Raw genomic sequence first — 27,509 nt, forward strand, 5'->3', positions numbered from 1 at the left:
TCTCATCCTCCACAGCCACACACATCCAAACATTCACAGTACATGGAGCTCATAGAGAGCAAACTTGGAAAAAGGGAAATTATTCCAATAACCACTTGGTCACTTTACTAATGAAGAGGTGGAGTCAACGGCTGTTAAAATAGAGGCCATTATCCTTTACTTTCAGCTACAAACATTTATTTCTGTTTATGCAGATGGGACGCTGAATTCCCAATACTATCCACTCGCCCTGTCAAAGGGGGATAATACCAATCTGTCAAGGTCTCATGTTGTTAACTGGCTCCCAATCTTACTAATTGAGTATATAAAAGGAAGTAAATTATCCAAATAAACACACACACACACACACACACACACACACACACACACACACACACACACACACACACACACACAGGTGGACAGGCGCTTGCACACGAGCATGCACACGCACACAGAAAGAGTTCAGCTGTGCTGTCATAAATTCAGAAAAATCTCCCAGCTCTCTGAGCTCCATGGCTCAGGACGTTGGGGGAGTTTTAAGTGATTTCACTGTGTGGCAAAATCCCCTGGCCACCTGGATTACAAACTCTAGTCCTTTAACTCATGCCAGTATAAATCCGTGTTAACTGGGATTTACCTCTGGCATATGAATTCTCAGTCTGCGTAAGCTTTGTTTGGAATGAGTTGTACATAAGTATTTTATGCCTTATAGAGATGCCTTTTTTAAGAAAATAAGAAATTCACCATCAAGCAAGAATTGTTATAAAAGTGTTGTAATTTACTTTTACTAAAGAAAATAAGTTTTCATTGACCATTTTATCAACATTATTCCAAACCAGGAAAAAGAGTGAAATAATACAAAACCTCTGTGCAGTTAAATGCCTGAAACCATGGCAATGCAGGTTGTAGTCCTACATGTGTCAAAAAGTTAGTAATGTGTACTCTTAGCCAGGCTGTTGCTAACATTGATCATGCTTAATATCATGGTGGTTATCGAAGTGATCGTGATATATATAACACACATGGCAGGAGCAGCCCTAGAGGATCTGAATGAAGCATTATGCAAAATCTATACAATCTCCTCTAACACACACATTCTTCCGGGATATCCGAGTTAAACCCTGACTATAGTATTTTGTACTTAAAGGTTAGCAGGACTGTTTTGTGAGTTTGAACCGAGCTTGCCAGATCAGCAGATGGTCTGTGATTATGATTATACGCATCAATAAAATGTAAATTTGACTTAACTCTAGGGTTTAATAAAAAATATGGACTTTAACCCACTATGCAGTCTGCCGGTCGTGCATGTTATTTTGATACAATATAAATGATATAGGATACATAATATACTTATATGTAAAACAACCAGCTTAAACCTGTTGAGAGTACCTGCAAGCATAGGACAAGTACAAGGCAGTGACAGGTCTAAATGTCAAATTCAGGAGTATGGTTATACATAGAAAAAAACATCTACATATTGAATTCTCACGCGGAATAACAAAATGTCTGAGCCAGAAATTAATTTAAGTCAGAAAAAAAAACTATTATGGACACGAATTGAATGCACGAACCAGATATGTCAATATGAAACTACCGTCCTGTAATGGAAAATAGAAGCTAACGCACAAGTAACTTAAAAAACATACATTGATAATATTTTCTGAGTAGAGCTGTAAGTAGAGCTGGTAAAAGACAAAACTACAGTACTTCCATAAAGAAGACATCAGACGTAAGTTCAGGGGGAAAAGAAAAGAGAGGGTTGCTAGCGAGTAAAGTTACAGTTAGGAATCAAGCAAGAGGAAACAGCTGGGTCTAGTCCTCTGTCACATTAGCCAACATGTCTGGAAGTGACAGTCTCCTTAGGCACTGCGCTAACCTTTCATGAATCTATTTATCTGTCGAGAGCACTATTTACTCTGAGACTGAAAGCTCTGCATTCACTAAACAGGCACAGATACGCTCACTCACTCACTCACTCACTCACTCACTCACTCACTCACTCACTCACTCGCACTCTCATACGTAGACACAGAGACATTAACATTTCCGACAGGGCAGAATTGTTAGCCTGACTTACCATGCCCCTGTTAGCCTTTGTTTTGCCTTTCATAGTAACATCAAGGAGGTGATGGTGTAGAAGGAAATCGAGGTGGGGTGGGTGGGTAGCCAGGCTAGTCCAGTGTGTCACTGCCGCGAGGTTTGTGTGTGTGTGTGTGTGTGTGTGTGTGTGTGTGCGCACGCGAGGACACTGTAATATTCAACGGAGCCACTAAGCTTTTTTTGTAGCCTTTGTGTCATTCACTAAACGACCAATCTCATTAGCTAGCGGGCTACAATGGGCTAAATTATTTTCTGTGTAAATATACCACATGGTGACCCTCAAGGTAAGAACTTTGAAGGTCATTTTAAATCACATAAAAGATGGAATCCCCCTTAAAAATCTATACCAAAAGAATGAATAGATTGCCCCTAAAATAGGCTTGAAAAATGGTAGATATTCAGTGTGAGGTTTGATGTTGACAGTTCATGGCTTTATGAATTTAGAACACGTGATTATATTTATACATTTATAAGTTAGTGTATGCATGTACGTATGTATGTAACTATAGATCTGTGTATGTATCTACGTAATAATAATTTGGGGGATGCTTATATTACAAGTGCGCATTATACACGTGTGAAATTTAAATTCATTTTTTGCAACTCCCTCTGAGGCACCCTCGGAGATTGGGGTCATGGCCAGGGTCAGCCATTAACAATACTGACCCTGGAGCAAATACGGTTAAGTGCCTTGCTCAAGGGCACATCGGCTTATTTTTCCCCCGTCAGCTCTGGGATTTGGACTAGAGACCTTTTGGTACTGGACCAACGCTTAAACCGCTAGGCTACCTGCCACGTATGTAGCTATGTATGTATGTATGTATGTATGTATGTATGTAGCTATGTAGCTATGTAGCTATGTAGCTATGTAGCTATGTAGCTATGTAGCTATGTAGCTATGTAGCTATGTATGTATGTATGTATGTATGTATGTATGTATGTATGTATGTATGTATGCATGTATGCATGTATGTACATACAGTATCTATGTATGTATCTCAGGTACCAGTCAAATGCCACACATGTGGAATCAAAAGTGTTAAATCAAAATAGATTTGAGATTCTTCAAAGTAGCCACCTTTGTCTTGATGACAGCTTTGCACACTCTTGTCATTCTCTCAACCAGATTCATGAGGTAGTCAACTGGAATGCATTTCAATTAACAGGTGTGCCTTGTTAAAAGCTAGTTTGTGGAATTTCTTTCCTTCTTAAAGCATTTGAGCCAATCAGTTGTGTTGTGACAAGGTAGGGGTGGTATACAGAAGGTAGCCCTATTTGGTAAAATACCAAGTCCATATTATGGCAAGAACAGCTCAAATAAGCAAAGAGAAACGACAGTCCATCATTACTTTAAGACATGAAGGTCAGTCAATACCCAAAAATGTCAATATCCAAAGTGCTGTCGCTAAAACCATGAAGCGCTATGATGAAACTGGCTCATGAGGACAGCCACAGGAAAAGAAGACCCACAGTTAGCTCTGCTGCAGAGGATAAGTTCATTAGAGTTAACTGCGCCTCAGATTGCAGCCCAAATAAATGATTCATAGAGTTCAAGTAACAGACACATCTCAACATCAACTGTTCAGAGGAGACTGTGTGAATCAGGCCTTTATGGTCGAATTGCTGCAAAGAAACCAATACTAAAGGACACCAATAATAAGAAGAGACTTGCTTGGGCCAAGAAACACGAGCAATGGACATTAGACCAGTGGAAATCTATCCTTTGGACTGATCAGTCCAAATTTGAGATTTTTGGTTACAACCGCAGTGTCTTTGTGAGACGTAGAGAAGACGAATGGATAATCTCCGTACGTGTGGTTCCCACCGTGAAGCATGGAGAAGGTGGTGTGATGGTGTGGGGGTGCTTTGCTGGTGACACTGTCTGTGATTTATTTAGAAGTCAAGGCACACTTAACCAGCATGGCTACCACAACATTCTGCAGTGATACGCCATCCCATCTGGTTTGCACTTAGTGGGAGTATCATTTGTTTTTCAATAGAACAATGACCCAACAGACCTCCAGGCTGTGTAAGGCCTATTTGACCAAGAAGAAGAGTGATGGAGTGCTACATCAGATGACCTGGCCTCCACAATCACCCGACCTCAAACCAATTGAGATGGTTTGGGATGAGTTGAACTGCAGAGTGAAGGAAAAGCATCCAACAACTGCTCAGCATATGTGGGAACTCCTTCAAGACTGTTGGAAAACCATTCCAGATGAAGCTGTTTGAGAGAATGCCAAGAGTGTGCAAAGCTGTCATAAAGGCAAAGGGTGGCTACTTTCAAGAATTTAAAAGAACATTTATTTTGATTTATTCAACACTTTTTTGGTTACGACATGATTGTGTTATTTCATAGTTTTGATGTCTTCACTATTATTATACAATGTACAAAATAGTGATAACATAGAAAAACACTTGAATGTGTAGGTGTCCAAACTTTTGAACCACACATGCAGAGATCATCCGTACACCTACTCTGCGTCTCACAAAGAGACTGATGAGTCAAATTTGGACTCATCAGACCAAAGGACAGATTTCCACCAGTCTAATATCCATTGCTTGTGTTTCTTGGCCCAAGCAAGTCTCTTCTTATTATTGGGGTCTTTGCAGAAATTCGACCATGAAGGCCTGACTCACGCAGTCTCCTCTGAACAGTTGATGTTGAGATGTGTCTGTTACTTGAACTCTGTGAATCATTTATTTGGGCTGCAATCTGAGGCTGGTAACTCTAATTTATCCTCTGCAGCAGAGGTAATTCTGGATCTTCCTTTCCTGTGGCAGTCCACATGAGACCGCTTCATCATAACGCTTGATGGTTTTGTGACTGTTAATGAAAAACTTTCAAAGTTCTTGAAATATTCTGGATTGACTGATGACTGAAGTAATGATGGACTGTCGTTTCTCTTTGCTAATTTGAGCTGTTCTTGCCATAATATGGACTTGGTCTTTTACCAAGCTTATCTTCTGTATACCACCCCTGCCTTGTCACAACACAACTGATTGGCTAAAACACATTCCAAAAACGAACTTTTAACAAGGCCCAGCTGTTAATTGAAATGCATTCCAGGTGACTACCTCATGAAGCTTGTCGAGAGAATACCAAAAGCCAAAGTGTGGCTACTTTGAATAATCTGAAATAAAAAATATATTTGGATTTGTTTAACCCTTTTTTGGTTACTATATGATTCCATATGTGTTATTTAATAGTTTTGATGTCTTCACTATTATTCGACAATGTAGAAAATAATAAAAAGAAAAGAAAAACCCTGGAATGAGTAGGTGTGTCCAAACTTTTGACTGGTACTGTAAGTAAGCTTGTGCATTAGTTTGTTCAAAATTGTTCAAACGTTGCACTTTTTATCATTAAAGTATTAACTCTTACAACATTTAATTTAAATTCAGTCCAAAACTTTCATACACAAGTAGATAAAAAACATTTTTTGAAAGGAATTGTGAAGAAACATGAAGTGAAACCATTCAACAATAAAATGTCAAACAGACAAAGGCTGGACATTTTCAGAGAATGTTCTAGACATTATACTTATCTTTTCACTATTTCCCTGATGCTGTGTTTCTGGTGCAGCAGAACTATAATTCCATGTAACATTAATTATTGTAAGTACTTGCAGTCATGACAGCTGTCTATAAGCATCAGGGACATGTCTATCGGCCAACTTGACCCTTGTTAGAAAACAAAACACAAAAAGAGAATAGTGCAGCCTGGGACTGTTGTGCGGGGTCACTGGAGATTTTCCAGACAAACGCAGCAGAGGGTAGGGGGGGAGAATAAAAAGGACAGGCTCAGAATCTCATTTTAACAGACCGCACACAATCTGGGCTCCCACAGAACTATCTCTGCCTGACCGCTTTCTATTTATCCCTTATCAGTGTTTACCAACCGCTAGTTTTCTTTCATTCACACTGTGAGGCAGTTCTCTTACTATCAGTCAACAGCTGACACCGTGGAACAGCCTCAAAGGCAAGAGGAAGGGATCAAAACTAAACCAAAGCTGTTTAAACAATACAACAGAGGAAATAAATTCATAAATCCTAATTCTTCTCAACCCACAAGGGTACAAGCAGATCCTTTATAGTTAGGCCAACAAACAAAACCACAGCCAATGAGGTAACATTACAATCAAGGTAAATTCAAAAATATATTTTGAATAAAAAAAGAGCGAAAAAAAATCCCATGTAATTTTAATTAGGGACATTGCTTATAGCACCACCATGTCAAGCATATAAAACCACTCACTAAAAAAACCTAACATTTTACATGTATTCTCTTTAAAAAGAATACTACCTGTAATTTATTTATAGATCAATTATATTCAGATGATCTTGGTTAGGTTACTATACACGTTTTATATAATATTTCAATATTTCCTATTTATCACTAAATACTTCATAGTCTGTGCATCAGGAAACCTCTAACTGCAACATAGCAACCAGGAATGTATAGTCTATCCCAGTCAGACTCATTTTAAAACAGATATAACCTTAAGTAAACTGATCTTCAGAGGAGTACTGCTTTATCATTATATAGAATCCATTGCATATATTTATGTGGGTTTCAAATTAAGTTGATATAGCCAAAGGACAAACATGGGTTACTAAACAGACAGTATTTTAGTGGCTCCTTTCTGAAATCCTCTACATATAGATCTATTAGAGGGCCTATGTTTTAGGCATTAAAAATACTTGTTTTCTGTCAATTCAAGTGATATTAATTTGGCCCAAACAAATCACATGCAGCAAAAAGGATCATTCAGCATTGTCATAACAAATACATATTTATGTTGTACATTTAGGATTGTAAATAAATTCCCAATCATACAAAAGTTTCTCTGGAATACTGTTCAAAAGTTAAGTAATTAATTACATTTATCCTTTCCCCAGCTGCTCAAGAGCAGATGGAACATTTCTGAAACCTTGCTGAATTAAATCCACATAATTCATTTCCCTAGATGAACTAAGTGAAGTTTGAGTGGGGAAAAACAGGTAACACAGTACATGTTGGATGGATATTTACCACCATGTTTGCTACTGTAACTCTTTCCTGCTTGCAGTGTTTCACAATGCATGACAGCTACTTTGTCTATATTTGACTTGCTCTTCAATCTGGAAATTGAAAAGTAAAGAGTGCTCTTTTCTTGAATAACTCTGTTTGAATCTATTGGTTGAGTTATGTAAAGATTTGTCAACTGAAAAGTGACAAAGTTAACAAGTCACAGCAGGGCACTTGATATCCTATAGAACAATAATTTTATCATCATAGAACTAAATAATCAAGTTTTACACAAATAAATAAACTGGAGCTTGTAATTTGACCTCCCCCTCTGGTCAACAGTCTTTATTCTCTAGGTACCATGGACAGCTCCTGTTGTGTACTGGAGTGCAGGCAAAGAGAGCTAACATTACCCTGTTGTGTAGCAACTGTATTAGTATCCTGCTTGGAGCAGGAAGGGGGCTACATACAGTACAGCAAGAGAGTAGATGACTTCACTTCAATACCATATAATTTGTCATCTTTGTGTTGTTGTAACTGTGGTATTAAAATACCTTCCAAAGATTGACCATATGCTCATGATTTCAGTGGTTTGTCTCAGTATTATCACATCTACAACTCTTTGTATGTGCATACCTAACTTTGAAAAGATTTCACCTTGCAGCAATAATTATTATACATGGAAAATTAAATATATTATATTTGGCATATTATATATTACACATGGCATATTGGTCTGTATATCACATTGCCTTTTTGAAATATCACAGCTAAAATGGGAGTCAGCGATTTGGGAGTTGATTAACAAGTCATTTTTTTGTTTGTTTCAGTATGGTTTTTCAAAAACATGACACAAAATGTAATATTTGAGAAATTTCTGAAAATCTCTAAAATCTATTCAAATGTATGTTCTAAACAGTTCCAACAGGAACAGACTATTTAAATTACAAGTTGGGATGTTCATTTTGCTCTGCACACTTACTCAAGCTTAAAATAACATAGTAGGTTGCAAAAAGAGAACTACACAAACAAATATTTTTTTAAATTACATCTTGAAAATAAGTTTCCGCTAGGGGGACTGACTAGAATTAAAGTATTCTTACCCACACAACATGTTACGCCTGAAAATATATTAATTTAATCATGTGGCCTATGCAAAGGCCTCAAAAAACAAGTTGTTTTTCTCAATACACAAGTCACTTATCAACCCACCAGTTGTCTTGACAAAATCCCTAGCTGCAGTATGTTATGAAAAAATGTATTAATTTTCTTCCAAATTAGCCCTTAACATATTCTTCTATCCTTGCCCTTCCGAGGCATAGGCCTAAGTCTATTGACGGTCCTGATGATAAACCTTTGAAACATCCATCCTTCCCACTAAATCAACAGTTTCCCTGGAGACCTTGTACTGTGTCTCTTCAGAGTTTGTTCAAGTGTAAGGTCTGGACCATGTCTGCCACAGAAGTCTCAATGATCACTTATTATCGACCATAATACAACATTTAGAATACAACAGGATTTCAACAAGCATTAATGCAACTTTTGCCCAGCACAACCTGACAAAGCATTGTCTTCAGACACAATACTAACGTGTTCTTCTAAGACCTTAGCTTATACTCTACCTGAATTAAACATACAACATTTGTGTCGACAGCGTTTAATGCGATCTGGATGATCCAAATATAGGTTGTGCTTCTTAAAACCCCATTTGAGCAACATAATGTTCTCTCTAGCTGTCCGAGACCCTTGTAGAAGCTGCACTTTTACTAAGAGCACTGATCCACATCATGGCAACAATCCTGTATTTAGCAGACAGATACTTTCTTGAAGTGCAGACATGACATTTATAAATATAACAATTTATATTATTTCTGTATTCATATTGTAAAATTATAGCAAACTTATTAACACATTAGTAGTTACTGTCCTATAGCAATAAACATGTGCATTAACTTTTAAACATATATAATCACCTTTTTATGAAGTCATATGACAGCATCAAACATCAAGAGGATAAAATGCTTGTCTTTCACATGCACTCACACTCAGCACTTGATGTCAATGACAAAAAAAACGAACCACCATATCCACTATACATTATTATTATTATTATAAAATTACTTTTGACACAAACCTACTTCTATGATCCAGAAAGTTTGATTTCCCCCCAGTCGCTTGATGGCCGAGCTGGTGCAGTGTCTTTGAAAGGTAGTCCCCAGGAATATGACATACTATGCCTTTGACAGCCTGGAGATAAGCACCTGCGTTCGGGTCCCTTTTTACGTCACACCTCCCCATTCACAGTCCTTCAATATGATGCACATTTGCACATCAACAGCAGACAACCCCCTCCTCATTCTACTCCCACATCCGCAAAACACACAAACAGGAGGCAGATGCATGCGTTAGCCCTCTACACACACACATGCTTGATATAAATATACATATATATATATATATATATAGTTTTTCTTACCCCTTACATTCTGCTTCAAAAACTTTCACTTGCTTTGTCATAGGACTGACTGGGGCATACGCCCTCCCAAGCTTCCCATATCACTCATCATGCAAATGAGCGGGAATGTCAGTCCTCGGCAGCAGATGGCCAGGGATGATAACAATGGCTCAACAGACGAGTTTCAATGTCTGCGACTTTATCGCTACGGCAACAACAACCAAAGTATATGTCATGAAAGCCTTGTCGGTTAATTGGAATTTTTTCCCCCTTCTGTATCTTAGTACCTGTCTGTCTTATTTTATTTCCCTCTCTCCTATTTGAATGAATGAAAACCCATTTTGTCCTAGATCTTTTCTGTTACCAGAGAGGACAAGCTATCATTAAAAGCCAGGGACGTGGAAATTATTTTTGGTGACTAAGGAAGGAAGGCTAGCTGCTGCACAGCAGTTATTTGAGTAATTAGGTGTAATTCCTCCCTGTAGGCCATGTTAGCCTCCTGAGTTAGCTCATGCATTAGACAAGCCTGGATAGAGAGAAGGGGGAATAAAGAGAGAGAAGACAGGGGCCTCGAGACATCACAAACGCAGCTCCTACAAAATCCCCCCAGCCCCAGTGCTAGTGATGTCATGCGCATCCTGCTGACTCCTGTTAATACAAGCCACCGTAGCAGAGAGTAAACATTGGAAGCGTTTAGCAAACAGGGCCAGATTACAATGACAAAGGCAAGCCACACTTATGGGTGGAGCCTGGGGCTGGAGGAGAGGTGAGGGGCGGGGGAGTGGAGAGGGGGTGTATGGGGGTAGGGTGCCGCGGTTTAGCATTTAAAATAAGTGATACCCATAAGGGGGCCTCTTAGAGATGCAAGCATCTCCTTCCCCAGCTGATGACAGAGGCCACCCAAAACACGCTTATCAACACGGTTGTGTCATCCCAGTCTCCGGGGAGAGACGTGTGAACACAGTGTAATAATAATAATAATGTATTTTCTGTGCTTTTTGTTATCTGCGCAATTTGGTTAAGCAAGGCTGGGGACTTGAGGATGGCTAGGGCATATCATTACTTAAGGTTTGGCAGTTGATCATCACCTTGTTTAACGCCCAATTTAACGTCTAATTTTGTAACTGTCTTTCAAGAGCCATTTCATGGTACATACTGAAAAGAGGGTCGTCAAGAGTACATTCTTGTTCCGTTTAGTCTTTCTTATGCACCATTCGTGCGTGTTGGTGGTTTAGAAAATATGAAAGCATAGAGCCATCACTTTCAACATCATATAATAATAAAATCATGTTTTCTTTCGTATCTGATGCAGACAATCATAGTGAAAGAATATCTTAAGCGCTTGTCCAAGAAAATACTGATTACGTCATGTCCTGAACTATTGTAAGACAGCAATCCTAAATGAAAAACGTTAGAGGACAGTGTAGTAAGCCCAGCAGCTCAGTTATTCACAAATTCAGTGAAATTAAATCGCAAAAAAATATTCGTTGTCCCTGATTAATCTACAAAAAGGTTTATTCCAAAGCCTACAACATGACCCATGAACCAGCATATAGTGTTTTTCAAAACTATTTCATCAACAGGAAAACTGGGGGGAGATAGTGGAGGAATGAAAAGAGGAGTGGGTTGGATGAAATTACATGTCAGACAAGGGTTCACATTTAAAAAGTCCTGCTCATGTTTGTAGAAAGTGTTTGAATGCATTTAGAAAAGTATTACAACGGGTCACATCTGTGTCTAAAAGCTTTTTGCATTCTGCTGCAAATTATGTAAGCAAAGGAGTGAAATGTCAAAGCAACCCATTGTTTTTGAGCACAATACGGGCTGTGTGTAAAGCCTACACAAATATAATGTTTTCCGGAATTCTTCTAATGTACTGTAAGAACAATAAATTATCTTTATGAAGTCAACCAACGATGCTTTAAAAAAATCTAAATTCAAATCTAGGCAACCGGCAACCCAAAGCTGGTTCTAGTTCTAGGTTTCCATGCAATACAACAGAGTAGGTATGAATATTCATTCAGTCATTAATCTAAAATGTTGAAATCATTATGTACTAAAATAAAGTGAGGTTAATTTAAGATAAAATGCTTCAGAATTGTGCTCAAATAATACGAATAGCCAATCGCCACCTCCTGGTTTATAGTGCAAAACCCCATTTACTCATCTGTCTGCCATTGTGCAACCACTTGATGCCTTGTTCATCACAGAAATAGTCACATAAAATTATTGGAATTTAAAAATGTTTTAGCAATTTGCATATGCAAATAAAGAGCAACAAAGCATACAGTGCCTTCAGAAAGTATTTACACCCCTTGACTTTTTCCATATTTTGTGTTACAGGCTGAATTTAAAATGGGTTCAATTTAGATTTTGTGTCACTGGCCTACATACAATACCCCATAATGTCAAAGTGGAATTGTATTTTTTGAAATTTGTACAACTTAATAAAAATGAAAGCTGAAATGTATTCAGCCAATAAGTATTCAACCACTTTGTTATGGCAAGCCTAAACAAGTTCAGGAGTGAAAATAATCTGAACAAGTCATATAATAAGTTGCATGGACTAATAAATGACTACCTCATCTCAGTTAAGCAGTGAATTTCAAACTTGCCTAGTTAAACTTGCCTAATAAAGGTTAAATAAAATATATATATAAAAAAAACAGATTCAACCACAAAGACCAGGGAGGTTTTCCAAAGCCTCACAAAGGCACCTATTGGTAGATGAAAACTTTTAAAAAATAAAGCAGACATTGAATATTCTTTTGAGCATGGTAAAGTTATTAATTACACTTTGGATGGTGTATCAATACACCCAGTCACTACAAAGATACAGGCGTCCTTCCTAAATCAGTTGCCAGAGAAAAAGGAAACCCCTCAGGGATTTCACCATGGGGCCAATGGTGACTTTAAAACAGTTACAGAGTGTAATGGCTTTGATAGGAGACAACTGAGAATGGATCAACAACATTGCAGTTATTCCACTATACTAACCTAAATGACAGAGTTAAAAGAAGGAAGCCTGTACAGAATAAAACATATTCCAAAACATACATCCTGTTTACAATAAGGCACTAAAGTAAAACTGCAAAAGAAATGTGGCAAAGAAAGGAAGTTTATGTCCTGAACACAAAGCATTATGTTTGTGGCAAATCCAACAACACATCACTGAGTACCACTCTTCATATTTCAAGCATGGTGGTGGCTGCATCATGTTATGGAAATGTTTGTCATCGGCAAAGACCAGGGAGTTTTTTAGGCTAAAAAGAAACGTAATAGAGCTAAGCACAGGCAAAATCCTAGAGGAAAACTTGGTTCTGTCCGCTTTCAAAGATGGCTTAGTTACAATTTGGACTTAAATCGTCTTGAAAATCTATGGCAATACTTGAAAATGGCTATCTAGCAATGATCAACAACCAACTTGACAGAGCTTAAAGAATAATGTGCACATTTTGTACAATCCAGGTGTGCAAAGCTCCTAGAAGACTTACTCCAGAAAGACTCACAGCAGTAATCGCTGCCAAAGGAGATGCTAACATGTATCGGATCAAAGGTGTGAATACTTATGTAAATGATATATTTCTGCATTTAATTTTCAATAAATTTGCTACATTTTCTAAAACATGTTTTCACTTTGTCATTATGGGTTATTGTGTGTCGATGGGGGAGAAAGGAAATCAATTTAATCAATTTTGAATTCAGGCTGTAACAACAAAACGTGGAATAAATCAAGGGGTATGAATACTTCTGAAGGCACTGTAAGTGCATGTTGATGATATAGCTCCAGGATATGTAACTATCCTTATGTTGATGATATAGCTCCAGGATATGTAACTATCCTTATGTTGATGATATAGCTCCAGGATATGTAACTATCCTTATGTTGATGATATAGCTCCAGGATATGTAACTATCCTTATGTTGATGTCAACAGGCTGGGAAAGTTTCTTTGAAAAGATACCACACATAACACCGTTGGGTGATCTGCTGCTGTAGTAGTGAAGAAGTCAGATTGCAGACAAAAGTTTGACTGTTCTTTCGTGCTTTACCATGGCAAACACAATCTCTGGGAAAAGTTGTATGCTCAACAGTTCTGAATATCGTAGTATGCTAGGTGATTAAAATGGACTAGTTGTTCATCTTTTAGTGAAATGTAGCAAAGATGGAGACTTGATCTCATGGTCTAGGTCAACACCACTTAAGACCGCATGGACCAGGGTTTCAGTGCCAAAGGTGTATGGATCGGTGTCTTTGGATCCAATACTTCTGGTCTGGGTCTGGGCTAATGTTTGGACAACATGGTCTTCGTCGTCACTCAACTTGTGGTCAAGACATATCGCTCAATACCTCCTCTTGCCAGAGTTATGTGGCCAAGAAGGAATGATTTAACGCACAAGTGCCAGGGTGCCTTGCTTCCCTTATGTGTGAGCTGTTAGGCAATGCAATGGCTTATGTTTAGGAATAAGATGCCTGACTTCTTACAATTGTCTTGGCCTGGATCTCGTTTTCAACATTTAAACTGGTCTTGATCTTGTCACAGTTTTGAAACACTAGGTCTAGTTCTGGGTCTAAGTATTGGGTCTTGGGGACTGGTTTTCAACTGGGTCTACTCTAGCAGTCTCAGATATTGACTCGAGGCAACAGACCGACATAACCCCCGACCCATCCACAAAGTGGCTCCCCTGGGATGGCCAGGCAAAATGATGACCACAAACAATGGCAACAGGTGAGTCTGTGGCTTCTGTAATGATCATGCTGATGAGCAGTAGATTGTCTTGATAATAATAATAATGAATAATAAGTAGCATTCAGCAACACATTCTGTAGCTCACAGATTTGTCTCGGTTATATAACAAACGATCTTTAGCAGAAACTCTGCAGAGTTGGATTGCTTGTACTTGTGCTTAAAGGTCAGTATTATCAATGCCAGACTCATAAGTCTTAAATCACTAGACACAAGAGTCTGGCACAATGTTCCACCTCGATACCTTTTGTTGTTGACAAATCAACACATGACCCTTATCAGTAGCGCAGTGGTCTATGTTAAAAACAGCTTTTTACAGCAGTTTGTAAGACAACCACAGTTTTTCATGATGACTATTCAGAGACACTTGAAAATACAAAAATACTTTCATTAATGTGGTTTACAATATTTTGATTGCGCCCAATACAATAAGCTTGCTGACATGAATCAGAATGCAAATGCCCTTTTGAGCAAAACAAAGAAATTGATTATGAAGTAAGTTTCTTCAGCACAAGTAGCTTGGTTTGAGTGATTAATGGACTTGGCCATTGATTTCCTTTTGTTTAGATATTTGTTAACTTTCTGGAGACAGAATTATAATTTGTTTCCAAACAATGAACCCAATCTAGCTGGAGCAAATTAAATCTCCCAACAGGCTTTTCCCAGTTATTTGACATCTTTTCAACTGGATAGATATCACAAGGTACTTCCATATAAATGTGTTGCTGTTTTATGTTTTTATTAATTTCATTCTTGTTTAAATCTTGTTTTCTACAAAATATTAGAAGGACTTGTGAGATTGAGAAGGGTTTTTGTTTGTAGAAGTCTGGAAGATTGTCAATGACATGTAAGGTTCACCCAATGTGCCAATAGTTAAATCTTCATATGCTCAGTACAAAAGCTGTATATCACATGGTAGGACATTTTTGATAAGTTATCTACCTAGCAGATATTTGAGACTTCTGTACAGCCATTGTCTAGTTTTCTGAATAACATCACAAAAGGTATTTGATACATTCTGAGATCTCTCAATACAATGTACTATCGATATTTGCAAGTCAAATGTTACTGTTCTACATCAATGGTCTTTTGCACTTAAAAAACTTCTACAGATCCAGACATTTATAGTTCCTGATTTCTCGCATCATCTCTCCAAGATAGTGATAATACGATTTCTGTGTTTTTCGCTGTTGAGAAACAAACTGGATTATGAACAGATCACTACATAAACAGCTTTCTAAGAGGAGGCAGCTATTTTAAAAGAGGCTGAAGAAATGCAAAGAGGGATTTAAATTTTAATTTATTCCAGCAAGTGAAAGGTTCTTTTGAGAGGGGATTTCAGCAAAGATGATGGTATTTAAAAGAAACAAGCACCTAAACCTCCAGTGAAAAAGTATTTTTGCTTCGTTCTAGTGCAAGGCCTTGCTATAGCCACATCCCAAAAATAAGTAATAGTAGTAATTAAAATGTAAATAAGTGGGATGCGTGGAGATATTTCAACTGATTTGTACTGTAAATTGAGTGATTAAAGAAAGGTCGACACACCTTGGTATTCTAGTCTCTGCAAAATACTAGGTGTACAGTACACATGTGGGCCATGTACTGTATGCATTGTACAGTATACTATACAGTTTATTATTTTTATGCATGATAAAAAAATACAATGTGTCCATAGGAAGGGCTAAAGGAGAACACCATATCAGCAAGACATGTGCTTGCAAAAGAGGGCAACAGTATTAATAACTTGTCTCATACTAGTTCCTTTAATGTAAAGTACTGTATGTGTTACTATAAGAGATTGCTTCCATGGATGGTTGCCCAAGGGCAAGGGTATCTCACTCAGCAGGTCTCTAGTTTAACATGGTGCATTGGAGACAGACGTTTACAGTCAATTCATGTCCAATGATAAACCACAGAAGAGACAATCAGTCATATATATTATATAGTGATACTTGTCTTGGCTGAACTGCATGTTGGTTCTGTAACATCCCTGGCAACATACATTTTGAGCTGACCACTAAACTCATACAGAGGAAACCTATGCCACACAAGCAAGACAAAGAGTTACATCACTTTGTTTTACAGTTAATACGATCAGGGGGCAGTGTTTGTGCATTTGCTATCTTCGGAAAATGCCAGCAAGGGCGCTAAGTAAACCCATTTTACAAGACTCCCTCACAAGGACGCAGTGCCAGTATCGGGATACAATTTCACACAGCAACCATGGCTCAGTCACCTAAGCCAACAAGCTCTCACAGTCTCACGGCAGAATTAGATGTTCATCCACGTTTCTCCAAACATCAAATTTCAAAGTTGCTGCAAACATAACATTTGGAAGTGTTTTGGACACCCTACTCAAATTTTGAAGCTGCTGCTCAGTATTGTTAAATTTCTCCAAAAGTTTTTAATTTAAAAACGCCCACACGAATAGAAATGCACTTTTTTTGTGCTGAAAGACAATGGCCAGAGCTTACCCATAGTACCATTTGATATCCAAAGTGCTGGAGCCAAAACAGCAAAAAATGTGTCACTGTCCCAATACTTTTGGAGCTCACTGTATTTGGGCTTGAAGTGCCAAATTCGAATGTGTGACTTTGAATGTTTTCGTGACTCTTACATGCTGACCACAACGCCCGCGCAAGCTTTGCAAAATAAATGTACACATACATGTTATTCAATCATTGCACCCACACGTCTGCGTAGCTAGGCAATAAAATAGAACTTGGTTCTAAACTCAGCAAAAAAAGAAACGTCCCTTTTTCAGGACCCTGTCTTTCAAAGATTATTCGTAAAAGTCCAAATAACTTCACAGATTGTCAATGCAAAGGGTTTAAACACTGTTTCCCATGCTTGTTCAATGAACCCATAAACAATTAATGAACATGCACCTGTGGAACAGACGTTATGACACTAACAGCTTACAGACGGTAGGAAATTAAGGTCACAGTTATGAAAACTTAGGACACTAAAGAGGCCTTTCTACTGACTCTGAAAAACACCAAAAGAAAGATGCCCAGGGTCCCTGCTCATCTGCGTGAACGTGCCTTAGGCATGCTGCAAGGAGGCATGAGGACAGCGCTACAGGGAGACAGGACGGACAGCTGATCGTCCTCGCAGTGGCAGAGCACGTGTAACAACACCTGCACAGAATTGGTACATCCGAACATCACACCTGCGGGACAGGTACAGGATGGCAGCAACAACTGCCCGAGTTACACCAGGAATGCACAATCCCTCCATCAGTGCTCAGACTGTCCGCAATAGGCTGAGAAAGGCTGGACTGAGGGCTTGTAGGCCTGTTGTAAGGCAGATCCTCACCAGACATCACCGGTAACAACATCGCTTATGGGCACAAACCCACCGTCGCTGGACCAGACAGGACTGGCAAAAAGTGCTCCTCACTGACAAATCGCGGTTTTGTCTCACCAGGGGTGATGGTCGGATTCGCGTTTCTCGTCGAAGGAATGAGAGTTACACCGAGGCCTGTACTCTGGAGCGGGATCGATTTGGAGGTGGAGGGTCCGTCATGGTCTGGGGCGGTGTGTCACAGCATCATTGGGCTGAGCTTGTTGTCATTGCAGGCAATCTCAACGTTGTGTGTGACAGGGAAGACATCCTCCTCAAGTGGTACCCTTCCTGCAGGCTCATCCTGTCATGACCCTCCAGCATGACAATGCCACCAGCCATACTGCTCGTTCTGTGCGTGATTTCCTGCAAGACAGGAATGTCAGTGTTCTGCCATGGCCAGCCAAGAGCCCGGATCTCAATCCCATTGAGCACGTCTAGGACCTGTTGGATCAGAGGGTGAGTGCTAGGACCATTCCCCCCAGAAATGTCCGGGAACTTGCAGGCACCTTGGTGGAAGAGCGGTGTAACATCTCACAGCAAGAACGGGCAAATCTGGTGCAGTCCATGAGGAGATGCACTGCAGTACTTTAAGCAGCTGGTGGCCAGATACCGACTGTTACTTTGGATTTTGACCCCCCCTTGTTCAGGGACACATTATTCCATTTCTGTTAGTCACATGTCTGTGGAACTTGTAAAGTTTGTCTCATTTGTTGAATCTTGTTACGTTCATACAAATATTTACATGTTAAGTTTGCTGAAAAGAAACGCAGTTGACAGTGAGAGGACGTAACTTTTTTTGCTGAGTTTATTTTTGACGCTTGACGTGCTGCAAGTCCCGCCTCTCCCATCTCCTCATTGGTTTTTAGGAGCATATACCCACGTGGGTGATTGAAAGATGAACTGAGGTCTACACTCCAGTCCAGTTGGTGGTGGTAAAGCACCTTAAAAAGTTGGTTGCAAACCGCCAAGAAGAGGCCTGAAGGAGGAGAGATTACTAGAAACCTGCATGTCCTGATCGCATCTGGTGTGGGTTGACAAATCAACATGCGCGAGTGGTGTTGTCAGCATGTTACGTGTATTTTCCTATGAGATGTGCACTTTCTTTTCAGCCTACGTTTAATTTCAGTGCTGGATTTATTTAAAATGTTACCAACCACCAGCATGGCAATTGTTAATTAAATCAGAAACCCCTGCTGCAAAGTTCTTCCTAATTATGAGTCGTCTGAGAGCCAAATAGCTTTTCTCAGTAGCCTATACTTGGGTTTCCATTAGACAAAACAGTCAGTCAAAATTGGCTATATCGTACAAATTTATGAAAACTAAAATGAGCTTTTAGTTCTTAATTTAATGTTAGGCTAAGGTTAGCAGTGTGGTTAAAGTTAGGGTAAATGTCAGAGAATTAAAATGCAATTTTAAGAGAAAAAGTAGAAGTAGATGGGGTTTGTGACTTTGTCTGTGTTAACTAGTGACGACCCTACACACGGCCACCTTTCCATTAAAATAGAGGGTGCAAACTACTGTTCTTGCAGCTCCCCTTTTTTTTACCAGCAAATAATCAGAATCCTTTAGATAATTTTTTAAGATTTACAAATTGTATAGCTAGTCTGCATTAAAAAAAAAAAATAGATGAACATTTTATATTTACAAATGTTTGCTAAATCTAGCTAGTTATCTTGTAGTGTCTGCATTGTCATTGTTTGGCTGGAAGCAGGTTGAGCGGGTAGTGGGCATTTTAGTACAGCTGTAGCAGTCAACAGGCAATAACAAGCTATAGGAGTTTAATTCATTAATGTTTTAACCTATTTTTCTGGAATTTGTCTTTCAGTATAAACCTGCTCTCCGTCACCAATACAAGGAGATGATCGAGGGTGAACAAGCAACACTTTAGGTATTTTGTCTTTGTACTTTGAGCTTATTACTTGGGGGTCAATGAATGTTATTTCTGGTATGCAATGTTTTAATGTCTTGTCTATTTTTGTCTGCTTTCCTCCTTTACAGCTTCAATTGTCTGGAAACTGGTGTTGTTGTGACAAAGGAGCTTTCACTCAGATGGAACCAGATTTCAGCTGCTGTGCAATGTTGATGTCCTTCCTCCCAGAGATGTGAAAGCATCGCCCGGACTGGACACAACCCAGCAAACATATATTTGAGAAGATCAGGACTGTTGCAATGAAAGCGCCATGGACATGGTGGGTTACAAACGGTAACATTGCGTGATATGATTGCATTTTAGAACCCCACTCCCCCAAGATGAATGGTTTTGACCACTAACGTTTTAGGCAAATTTGTTTTGCATGGCCCGGTGCCCTGGGTATGCAGGGTTCTCATTTTCAACCATTCTATTGATCCTAAAGAGAAAATGATAAACAGAGAGAACAAACAATATAGCTATTTGATCATGTCCGTGTGCATGTCCAAATATTCATGACATCTGGAATCCGACACGGTTTCACTCGTATTATTAAAATGGAAAAAGTCGGACAAATGTCAACCCTCAACATATCAACAGCTAGTATATATATTTTTAGATTTTATTTAACTAGGCAAGTCAGGAACAAATGATTATTTACAATGACGGCCTACCCTGGCCAAACCCTAACACAGACGACGCTGGGTCAATTGTGCGCCACCCTATGTCCCATAGGACAATCACGGCCGGATGTGATACAACCTGGAATCGAACCAGGGTCTGTAGTGAAGCCTCAAGCACTGAGATGCAGTGCCTTAGACCGCTGCGCCACTCGGGAGCCCGTAGAGGCATGGTTTGGCTCGGACTCATCTCCTGACAGGTAGGCTGGTAATCTTTTCTGATACAATTATTTTCAACCTTCTTAACTGAAATGGTGCTCACATAATTTTCATTAGCTGGCTAAGGTTAACATGCTAGCTAGTTACACTGACAGCTGTCAGTCAGCGCCATATTTGTTGTAATTTCTCTGCTACGACAATGTTCCCACCCCCAATTCCTGAATTAGCAGCCTGCGTCAGTCTTCGAGGTGGAATGTAAACGAGAATTTACGCTCTAGGAAAGGAATTACTCAAAATAGGTGCAGCAACTTCCTCTGAGATGGGCCTTTAAGGGTTAAGTTAAGGCATTCATTCCAAATGGTTAAAGTAAGAGTTAGGGATAGGGTTAAAAAAAAAATATCTGTGTCCACCACTGGGATTGAACACACAGCATTCTGCCCCAGAGTCATGGGATTACACCCATCCTCCAGCCATCTACACCACCCAAGCCTACTTGACCGTAATAGCGCTCACCGTTTCCCCTACTGACAGTTTTGAAGGCATTTCCAGACATCATAAGGACATGGATAGACGTCCAATTTCGAACTTAATCTTGAATGATCTCCCTGACCTAAACAGGCTTAGGAAGAATGGAGCACCAAAGTATTGCACTTTCTCCATTTCCCTCATGTTTTATTTTTATCAGCAGACAAATGGCTGATTTCAGGTTTCAACAAGAAAGAGAGAAATCTAAACTAATTACTGCTGACCTTAGAGATTAGGGTACATATTGTAGGCTACATAGTTACGGCTCTGTGAGTTTGTGGGAATGGGAGACACCGCCAGTGTGTACCTGGCATTCTGCATTATAGCCTGACAACAATCCTCCTTTATAATTACACTGAGCACACAGTAATTCAGGGTTGGAGCTGGGTTAGGAACACAGCATGTCATTTGTAGTGGTTGGTTATACAGAAAATATGCTAGAGGTGCAGATGTTAATGCTGCCTTTGATGCTATTAAGAGAGTACACACTAGAAGGTATGGAAATGTTTCTAGTATAGAGGAGCCATATATCCCTTTCCAGAAACTGAATTTGAAAGAGACATATCCACAGATAGATAAATGATTTTACTACGATGAAAGCTTATGATATCTTTTAAAGTTAGCTATTTACTGTAAGGTTGGAATTATGTGAGATTAACAAGATGGAGTATTGGTAAAGTGGACAGAATTGTGGGTCCATCGACCTAGATGGGCTGAATGATCTTATTCGTATAATCCACATACTTCTCTGTTCATACTGTCCACATAGTGGTGCGTGTGAACAGAATGTGGAGCCTATCTCCTTCAACGTGATCAAGACAAAGGAGATGATTGTGAACTACAGGAAAAAGAGGACCGAGCACGCCCCCATTCTCATCAACAGGGCTGCAGTGGAGCAGGTTGAGAGCTTCAAGTTCCTTGGTGTCCACATCACCAACAAACTAACATGGTCCAAGCACAACATGGCAGTTGTGAAGCGAACACGACAAAACCTATTCCCCCTCAGGAGACTGAAAAGATTTGGCATGGGTCCTCCGATCCTCAAAAGATTCTACAGCTACAACATCAAGAGCATACGGACTGGTTGCATCACTGCCTGGTATGGCAACTGCTTGGCCACCGACCGCAAGGCACTACAGAAGGTAGTGTGTATGGCCCAGTACATCACTGGGGCAAAGCTTCCTGCCACCCAGGACCTCTATACCAGGCAGTGTCAGAGGAAGGCCCTAAAAATTGTCAAAGACTCCATCCACCCTAGTCATAGACTGTTCTCTCTGCTACCGCATGGCAAGCAGTACCGGAGCGCCTGGTCTAGGTCTAAAAGGCTTCTAAACAACTTCTACTCGCATCTCTGTTGTTATCATCTATGCATAGTCACTTTAATTAACTCTACCTACACGTACATACTTCCTCAACTAACCGGTGCCCCCGTACATTGACTCTGTATCGGCACCCCCCTATATATATTGTTATTTTATTTTTTACTGCTGCTCTTTAATTACTTGTTACTTTTATCAATATTTTTTGAAACTGCACTGTTGGTTAGGGGCTCGTAAGTAAGCATTTCACTGTAAGGTCTACACCTGCGCATGTGACGAATACAATTTGATTTGATCTGCCATTTGCAAAGATTTGATGCCAAAAGTGTATGCTGATAAACCAAATACATGGTACTGTAAGCGTGGACAAAACAGAGTTACATCAATTAAGGATGGAAAGTCAGACCCTACAGTATCAATAAAAAGGCCTGTTAATCTCCATGTAACACTAGATTGCCATCCTGCACCATACTGCATACTAATTCAATTTCAATGCACATCATCAATTATTACATTGAATGTAAACGAGTTATCAAAATGCTTCTGTATGTTTTACATTTTTCAAGTTTCAAGATGCATTCTTTATTAGTCGTATGTACAGGATACACATTGTATACACTATCCAACGAAAAGCTTACTTGCAGTAAGAAATAATAAAAGATTAAAATACGAACATAAAGTAAATGGCTCAGAAGAATAGAATATGCATTTTTGCGTAAGTATAATACAGGAAGGCACAATTTATATAATAAACAAAAATAGAAATGCAACATGTAAAGTGTTGGTCCCATGTTTCATGAGCTGAACTAAAAGATCCCAGAAATGTTCCATATGCACAAAAATGTTATGTCTTTCAAATGTTTGTTTACATTCCTGTTAGTGACCATTTCTCCTTTACCAACATAATCCATCCACCTGATAGGTGTAGCATATCAAGAAGCTGATTAAACAGCATGATCATTACACAGGTGCACCTTGTGCTGGGGGGAATAAAAGGCTACTCTAAAATGTGCAGTTTTGTCACACAACCCAATGTCACAGATGTCTCAGGTTTTGAGGGAGCAAGCAATTGGCATGCTGACGGCAGGAATATCCACCAGAGCTGTTGCCAGAGACCTGAATGTTTATTTCTCTACCATAAGCAGCTTCCAACATTGTTTTAGAGAATTTAGCGGTACGTCCAACCACCATCAAAACCGCAAACGCACGCGTAACCACGCCAGCCCAAGACCTCCACATCCGGCTTCTTCACCTGTGGGTTGGTCTGAGACGAGCCACCCGGACAGCTGATGAAACTGTGGGTTTGCATGACCGAAAAATTTCTGAACAAACTGTCAGAAACTGTCTCAGGGTGCTCGTCGTACTCACCAGGGTACTGACCTGACTGTAGTTCAGCGTCTTAACCGACTTCAGCTGGCAAATGCCTACCTTCGATGGCCACTGGCATGGATGAATCCCAGTTTCAACTGTACCGGGCAGATGGCAGACAAGCGTGTATGGCGTTGTGTGGGCAAGCAGTTTGCTGATGTGAACGTTGTGAACAGAGAGCCCCATGGTAGGGTTATGGTATGGGCAGGCATAAGCCAAGAACAACAAACACAATTGCATTTTACCAATGGTAATTTGAATGCACAGAGATACCGTGACGAGATCCAGAGGCCCACTGTCGTGCCATTCATCTGCTGCCATCACCTCATGTTTCAGCATGATAATACACGGCCCCATGTCACAAGGATCTGTACACAATTACTGGATGCTAAAAATGTCCAAGTTCTTCCATGCCCTGCATATTCACCAGACATGTCACCGATTGAGCATGTTTGGGATGCTCTGGATCGACATGTACGACAGCGTGTTCCAGTTCCCGCCAATATCCAGAAACGTCACACAGCCATTGAAGAGGAGTGAGATAACATTCCACAGGCCACAATCAACAACCTGATCAACTCTACGCGAAGGAGATGTGTCGCGCTGCATGAGGCAAATGGAGGTCACACCAGATACTGACTGGTTTTCTGATCCACAGCGCCACTTCTATTTAAGGTATCTGTGACCAACAGATGCATATTCTATTTCCAGTCATATGAAATACATACATTAGAGTCTAATGAATACATTTCAATTGACTGATTTCCTTATATGAACTGTAACTCTTTGACAAATCTTTGAAATGATTGCATGTTGAGTTTATATTTTGTTAAGTGTAGTACAATATTTAGTGGGGATAAACGTAAACTAAAAGTAAAGTTTTTGCCACATAGAGAAGTCAGATTGGAGGAACATTAGCATGTGAAAAGAATAAACAGGAGCATTCACAGTTACACACTCCACCTGGCTGCTCACCAATGTCCTTGTCAGAAGTCCACCCACCGCACTGGCTTACACTGAAAGACCTCCTGGGGACTGCGGTGACCATTCACTGGGTTTTCTCTCAGTCCCATGCACCTGTGACCGTTTTTGTGTTAGCTATTTTTTGCTTTGTCTTTTTCCTGGCAGCGTGGTATCATTGGAGACACACTTTCCCTCAAAAGGAATTCTCCTGCCCAACAATGTGGTTTGTTTGTTTGTTTGTTCACTGGCTGGAAAGAGCAGGCTAGCTGGAGAGTAAAATGAAAAACAATGTTGCTAGTAATAATTAAAATGGCCACAAGAAAAATAAGCTGAGAGACATAGGCCTATGACTATTTGAAATAAGGTAGAGGCACTTTTCCTCCATCGGTTGTTGGTTCCTTACCTTTTCGCAGGGACTCACAGGTGCAGCTGGAAAGGTTCTCCTTGCTCTCCTCGGACGGCTCATCCGGCTTCTCCATGGTCCTGGACCTTTGAGAGCTGCTTTTCCATATTCCAAAGGACTTTGCCACAATCGCTTTGTCTGCTCCTTTCATTGTTTTCTGTAAAACACATTTACAGCATGACTTCCCAGGTTTATCCCTCTTGTGAGTTATGTGCCCCCTTTTCTGCCTCTCAATAAACCAGTGTTCATCTTTCCCCATGCCCAAAGTAAGAGAGAATTAGGGAATTGTGTGCATATGCATTCTCTTAAGCTTTCCAGAAAATGGCCCGATTGCCCTGGCATATTTTTTTTTGAGCACTTGAACATTGTTTCTTTGCTTGACATTTTGCATCTGTGTGTGCACAGCAGAGCATCATTGCCTGAATAAAACTGCTATAAAACAATACTTCAAAAAGTAAACAGTAGATATGTAAAAACTGCACATGATTTCAAATTTAATCCAACTTAGAGGAAATAAAAATAGCACATTATGCCCTAATTGAGTGCTGTACAGTCCACAAATACTATTACAAGGCCGATCAGGATTAGCGGTGGAACATACCTAGTTATCTATCCATGGCTGCCAAGACAGCTAGCAGTGGGCAACTCAATTTCAAAAGCTGGCAAATCCAGTTGTCTCTTAAATACAGAAAGTACTTAAATCCAGAGCTAACACAAGAAAAAGACAGATAAAGGGTGCTCTGCATATCACGGCAAAAGCTTGTGCACTTTTCTGAATCACTGGCTAGGTTAAACAAATATGCTAAGTAGAGATCAAACCAATCCTTTGATCTGCAGCCTAGTTTCCAGAGGAATGGCTTGGCTGTTGTTGGAAATAACTTGTAGAAATCTGTACAATTTGCCTTCAGGTAATATCAAAAGTGCCAGGGATTCATAGGCAAATACCTTGTTAGAAAATAGATCAGATTTTTAAAAAAAAGCATATAAATATTTTAACTACATAGCTTATACTCACTGTACCATCATTTGTATGCATTATATTCTGAGGGCTATATGATGATTGTAGGCTACTGTACACTACTGTAGTAGATATATTTGAGAAGTGGCTGACTACTAAATTAAAATCTAGTTCTATCTAGTATTTGGGGAGGTAAACAAATCTCTCCTACCTCCAGCATCCCAGTCCAGTCAAACATAGTGTCAAACATTGTTTCCAAACTTGATACAAGAGAGGCTGGAAGAATTAGAATGCAGATAGCTATGCAACTTGCTGACTAACTTTGCCCCTCTGTTTTGATCGAGCACACAAAGAAAAACGCTGTCCATTCAAAGCAGACAGCATAACTCTTTTCAGAGATGGGGGACCATGAACAAACGAGGCCATGTCCTGAGCTGTGGCCAGCCATTAGCCACTCTCCCTCCCTTCAGCAGAGCATAGCCCGGTGAGGGCCACTGGGTCTGGGACCAGCTGACACCACACTCAACAGGCCAACAGTGCAACTTCTGTTGCAAAAAATCTTCCCTCCCTCCCAATTTGAACAGACAGTGAGCTTTTCAGTTTAGCAGCTGGCTTTAACACTTTACCTCTGCTCCTCATTCTTCTTTTTGGGGACACAGCCATGTTCGTCCTGTAGTCTCTCTATGAGTTGTGGTGGTCTCTTGGAAAATAGCTGTAACAAATAAAGAAACAGGATGGATAAATTGTATCAACACATTGATTTCAGTAGCTACCTCTGATGGTGTTCAGAAGTAGTATAGTTAGCTTTGTAAAGTTGTAGCTCATGTCACAAAAAAACATTGAAGACTACAAATTAACAAGTCATATTTTCACTTCTTATAGTTAAGCTTCACAAATTGTGGACTTCAACCACACACGTTAGTCATTTTTAACGTATTTGCTTAACGTTATATAGCTACTAGCTAGCTTGCAAACTGGTGTGAAGTGCCCTTTTCATAGCATATTTTCTAAGCTAGCACACCAACCAACATGTTTATTGTAAGTTGTTCATGAAATCTTTAACTTCTGATCAATACATTACCTTTGATATCACTCCCCTGTGTTGCAAAGGTATGCTGTATTAAAAGATGGTGTATCTCTAGTTCAGCGGTTACCAACCTGTGGTCCGTGTGGGTACTGCAGCGGGTCCGCAAAAAAAGTGTTGATAAAAAAAAAAAATTAAATAAAATATATATATATTTTTCTTCCAAAAATAATAACAGTTGCGAGTATTAATCGTAATATAAGCAATTTAAATAGTTTTCACAATGCAAATTGTTTAGAATAATAACAATAATAATAGGTCTTTAATAAGATACGTTCACTGCTAATATTGACGTCCACGATATGTTATGTAAAAAAATATATCCAGGACTCCGCAAATAGTGGTTCTTTTGGCGGAGATTTGGTGGTCCCTGGAACGGTTGGGAAAGGTTGGAAACCAGTTATACTTTGGGACGGCAGGTAGCCTAGTGGTTAGAGCATTGGGCCAGCAGTTTGCTGGATCGAATCCCTGAGCTGACAAGGTAAAACAAAAATTTTA

The 27,509-nt window shown here is 39.6% G+C and overlaps 1 protein-coding gene across 9 annotated transcripts in view; it reads right to left on the reverse strand.

Annotated features, from left to right (window-relative positions):
- The window catches only part of LOC129813748 (suppression of tumorigenicity 18 protein-like), a 64,234-nt gene extending 37,137 nt beyond the window's left edge, over positions 1–27,097 (reverse strand). For 3 of the 9 annotated variants that reach the window (XM_055866238.1, XM_055866234.1, XM_055866233.1), the window contains exons 1-2: positions 26,139–26,374; positions 24,970–25,126 (exon numbers count right to left, since the gene is read on the reverse strand). In XM_055866238.1, the coding sequence (XP_055722213.1) occupies positions 24,970–25,126; positions 26,139–26,177 (196 nt within the window). In that variant the 5' untranslated portion in view covers positions 26,178–26,374. Of the gene's footprint in view, positions 1–2,059; positions 2,196–9,227; positions 9,420–9,569; positions 9,667–24,578; positions 24,833–24,969; positions 25,127–26,138; positions 26,375–26,553; positions 26,640–27,008 lie in introns of those variants that run through there. The other 6 variants (XM_055866237.1, XM_055866239.1, XM_055866242.1 and 3 more) reach the window with 6 other exon arrangements.
- Positions 27,098–27,509: the final 412 nt, after the last annotated feature.

Source organism: Salvelinus fontinalis, chromosome 17, assembly GCF_029448725.1.
Source record: "Salvelinus fontinalis isolate EN_2023a chromosome 17, ASM2944872v1, whole genome shotgun sequence".
Lineage (NCBI taxonomy): Eukaryota > Metazoa > Chordata > Actinopteri > Salmoniformes > Salmonidae > Salvelinus > Salvelinus fontinalis.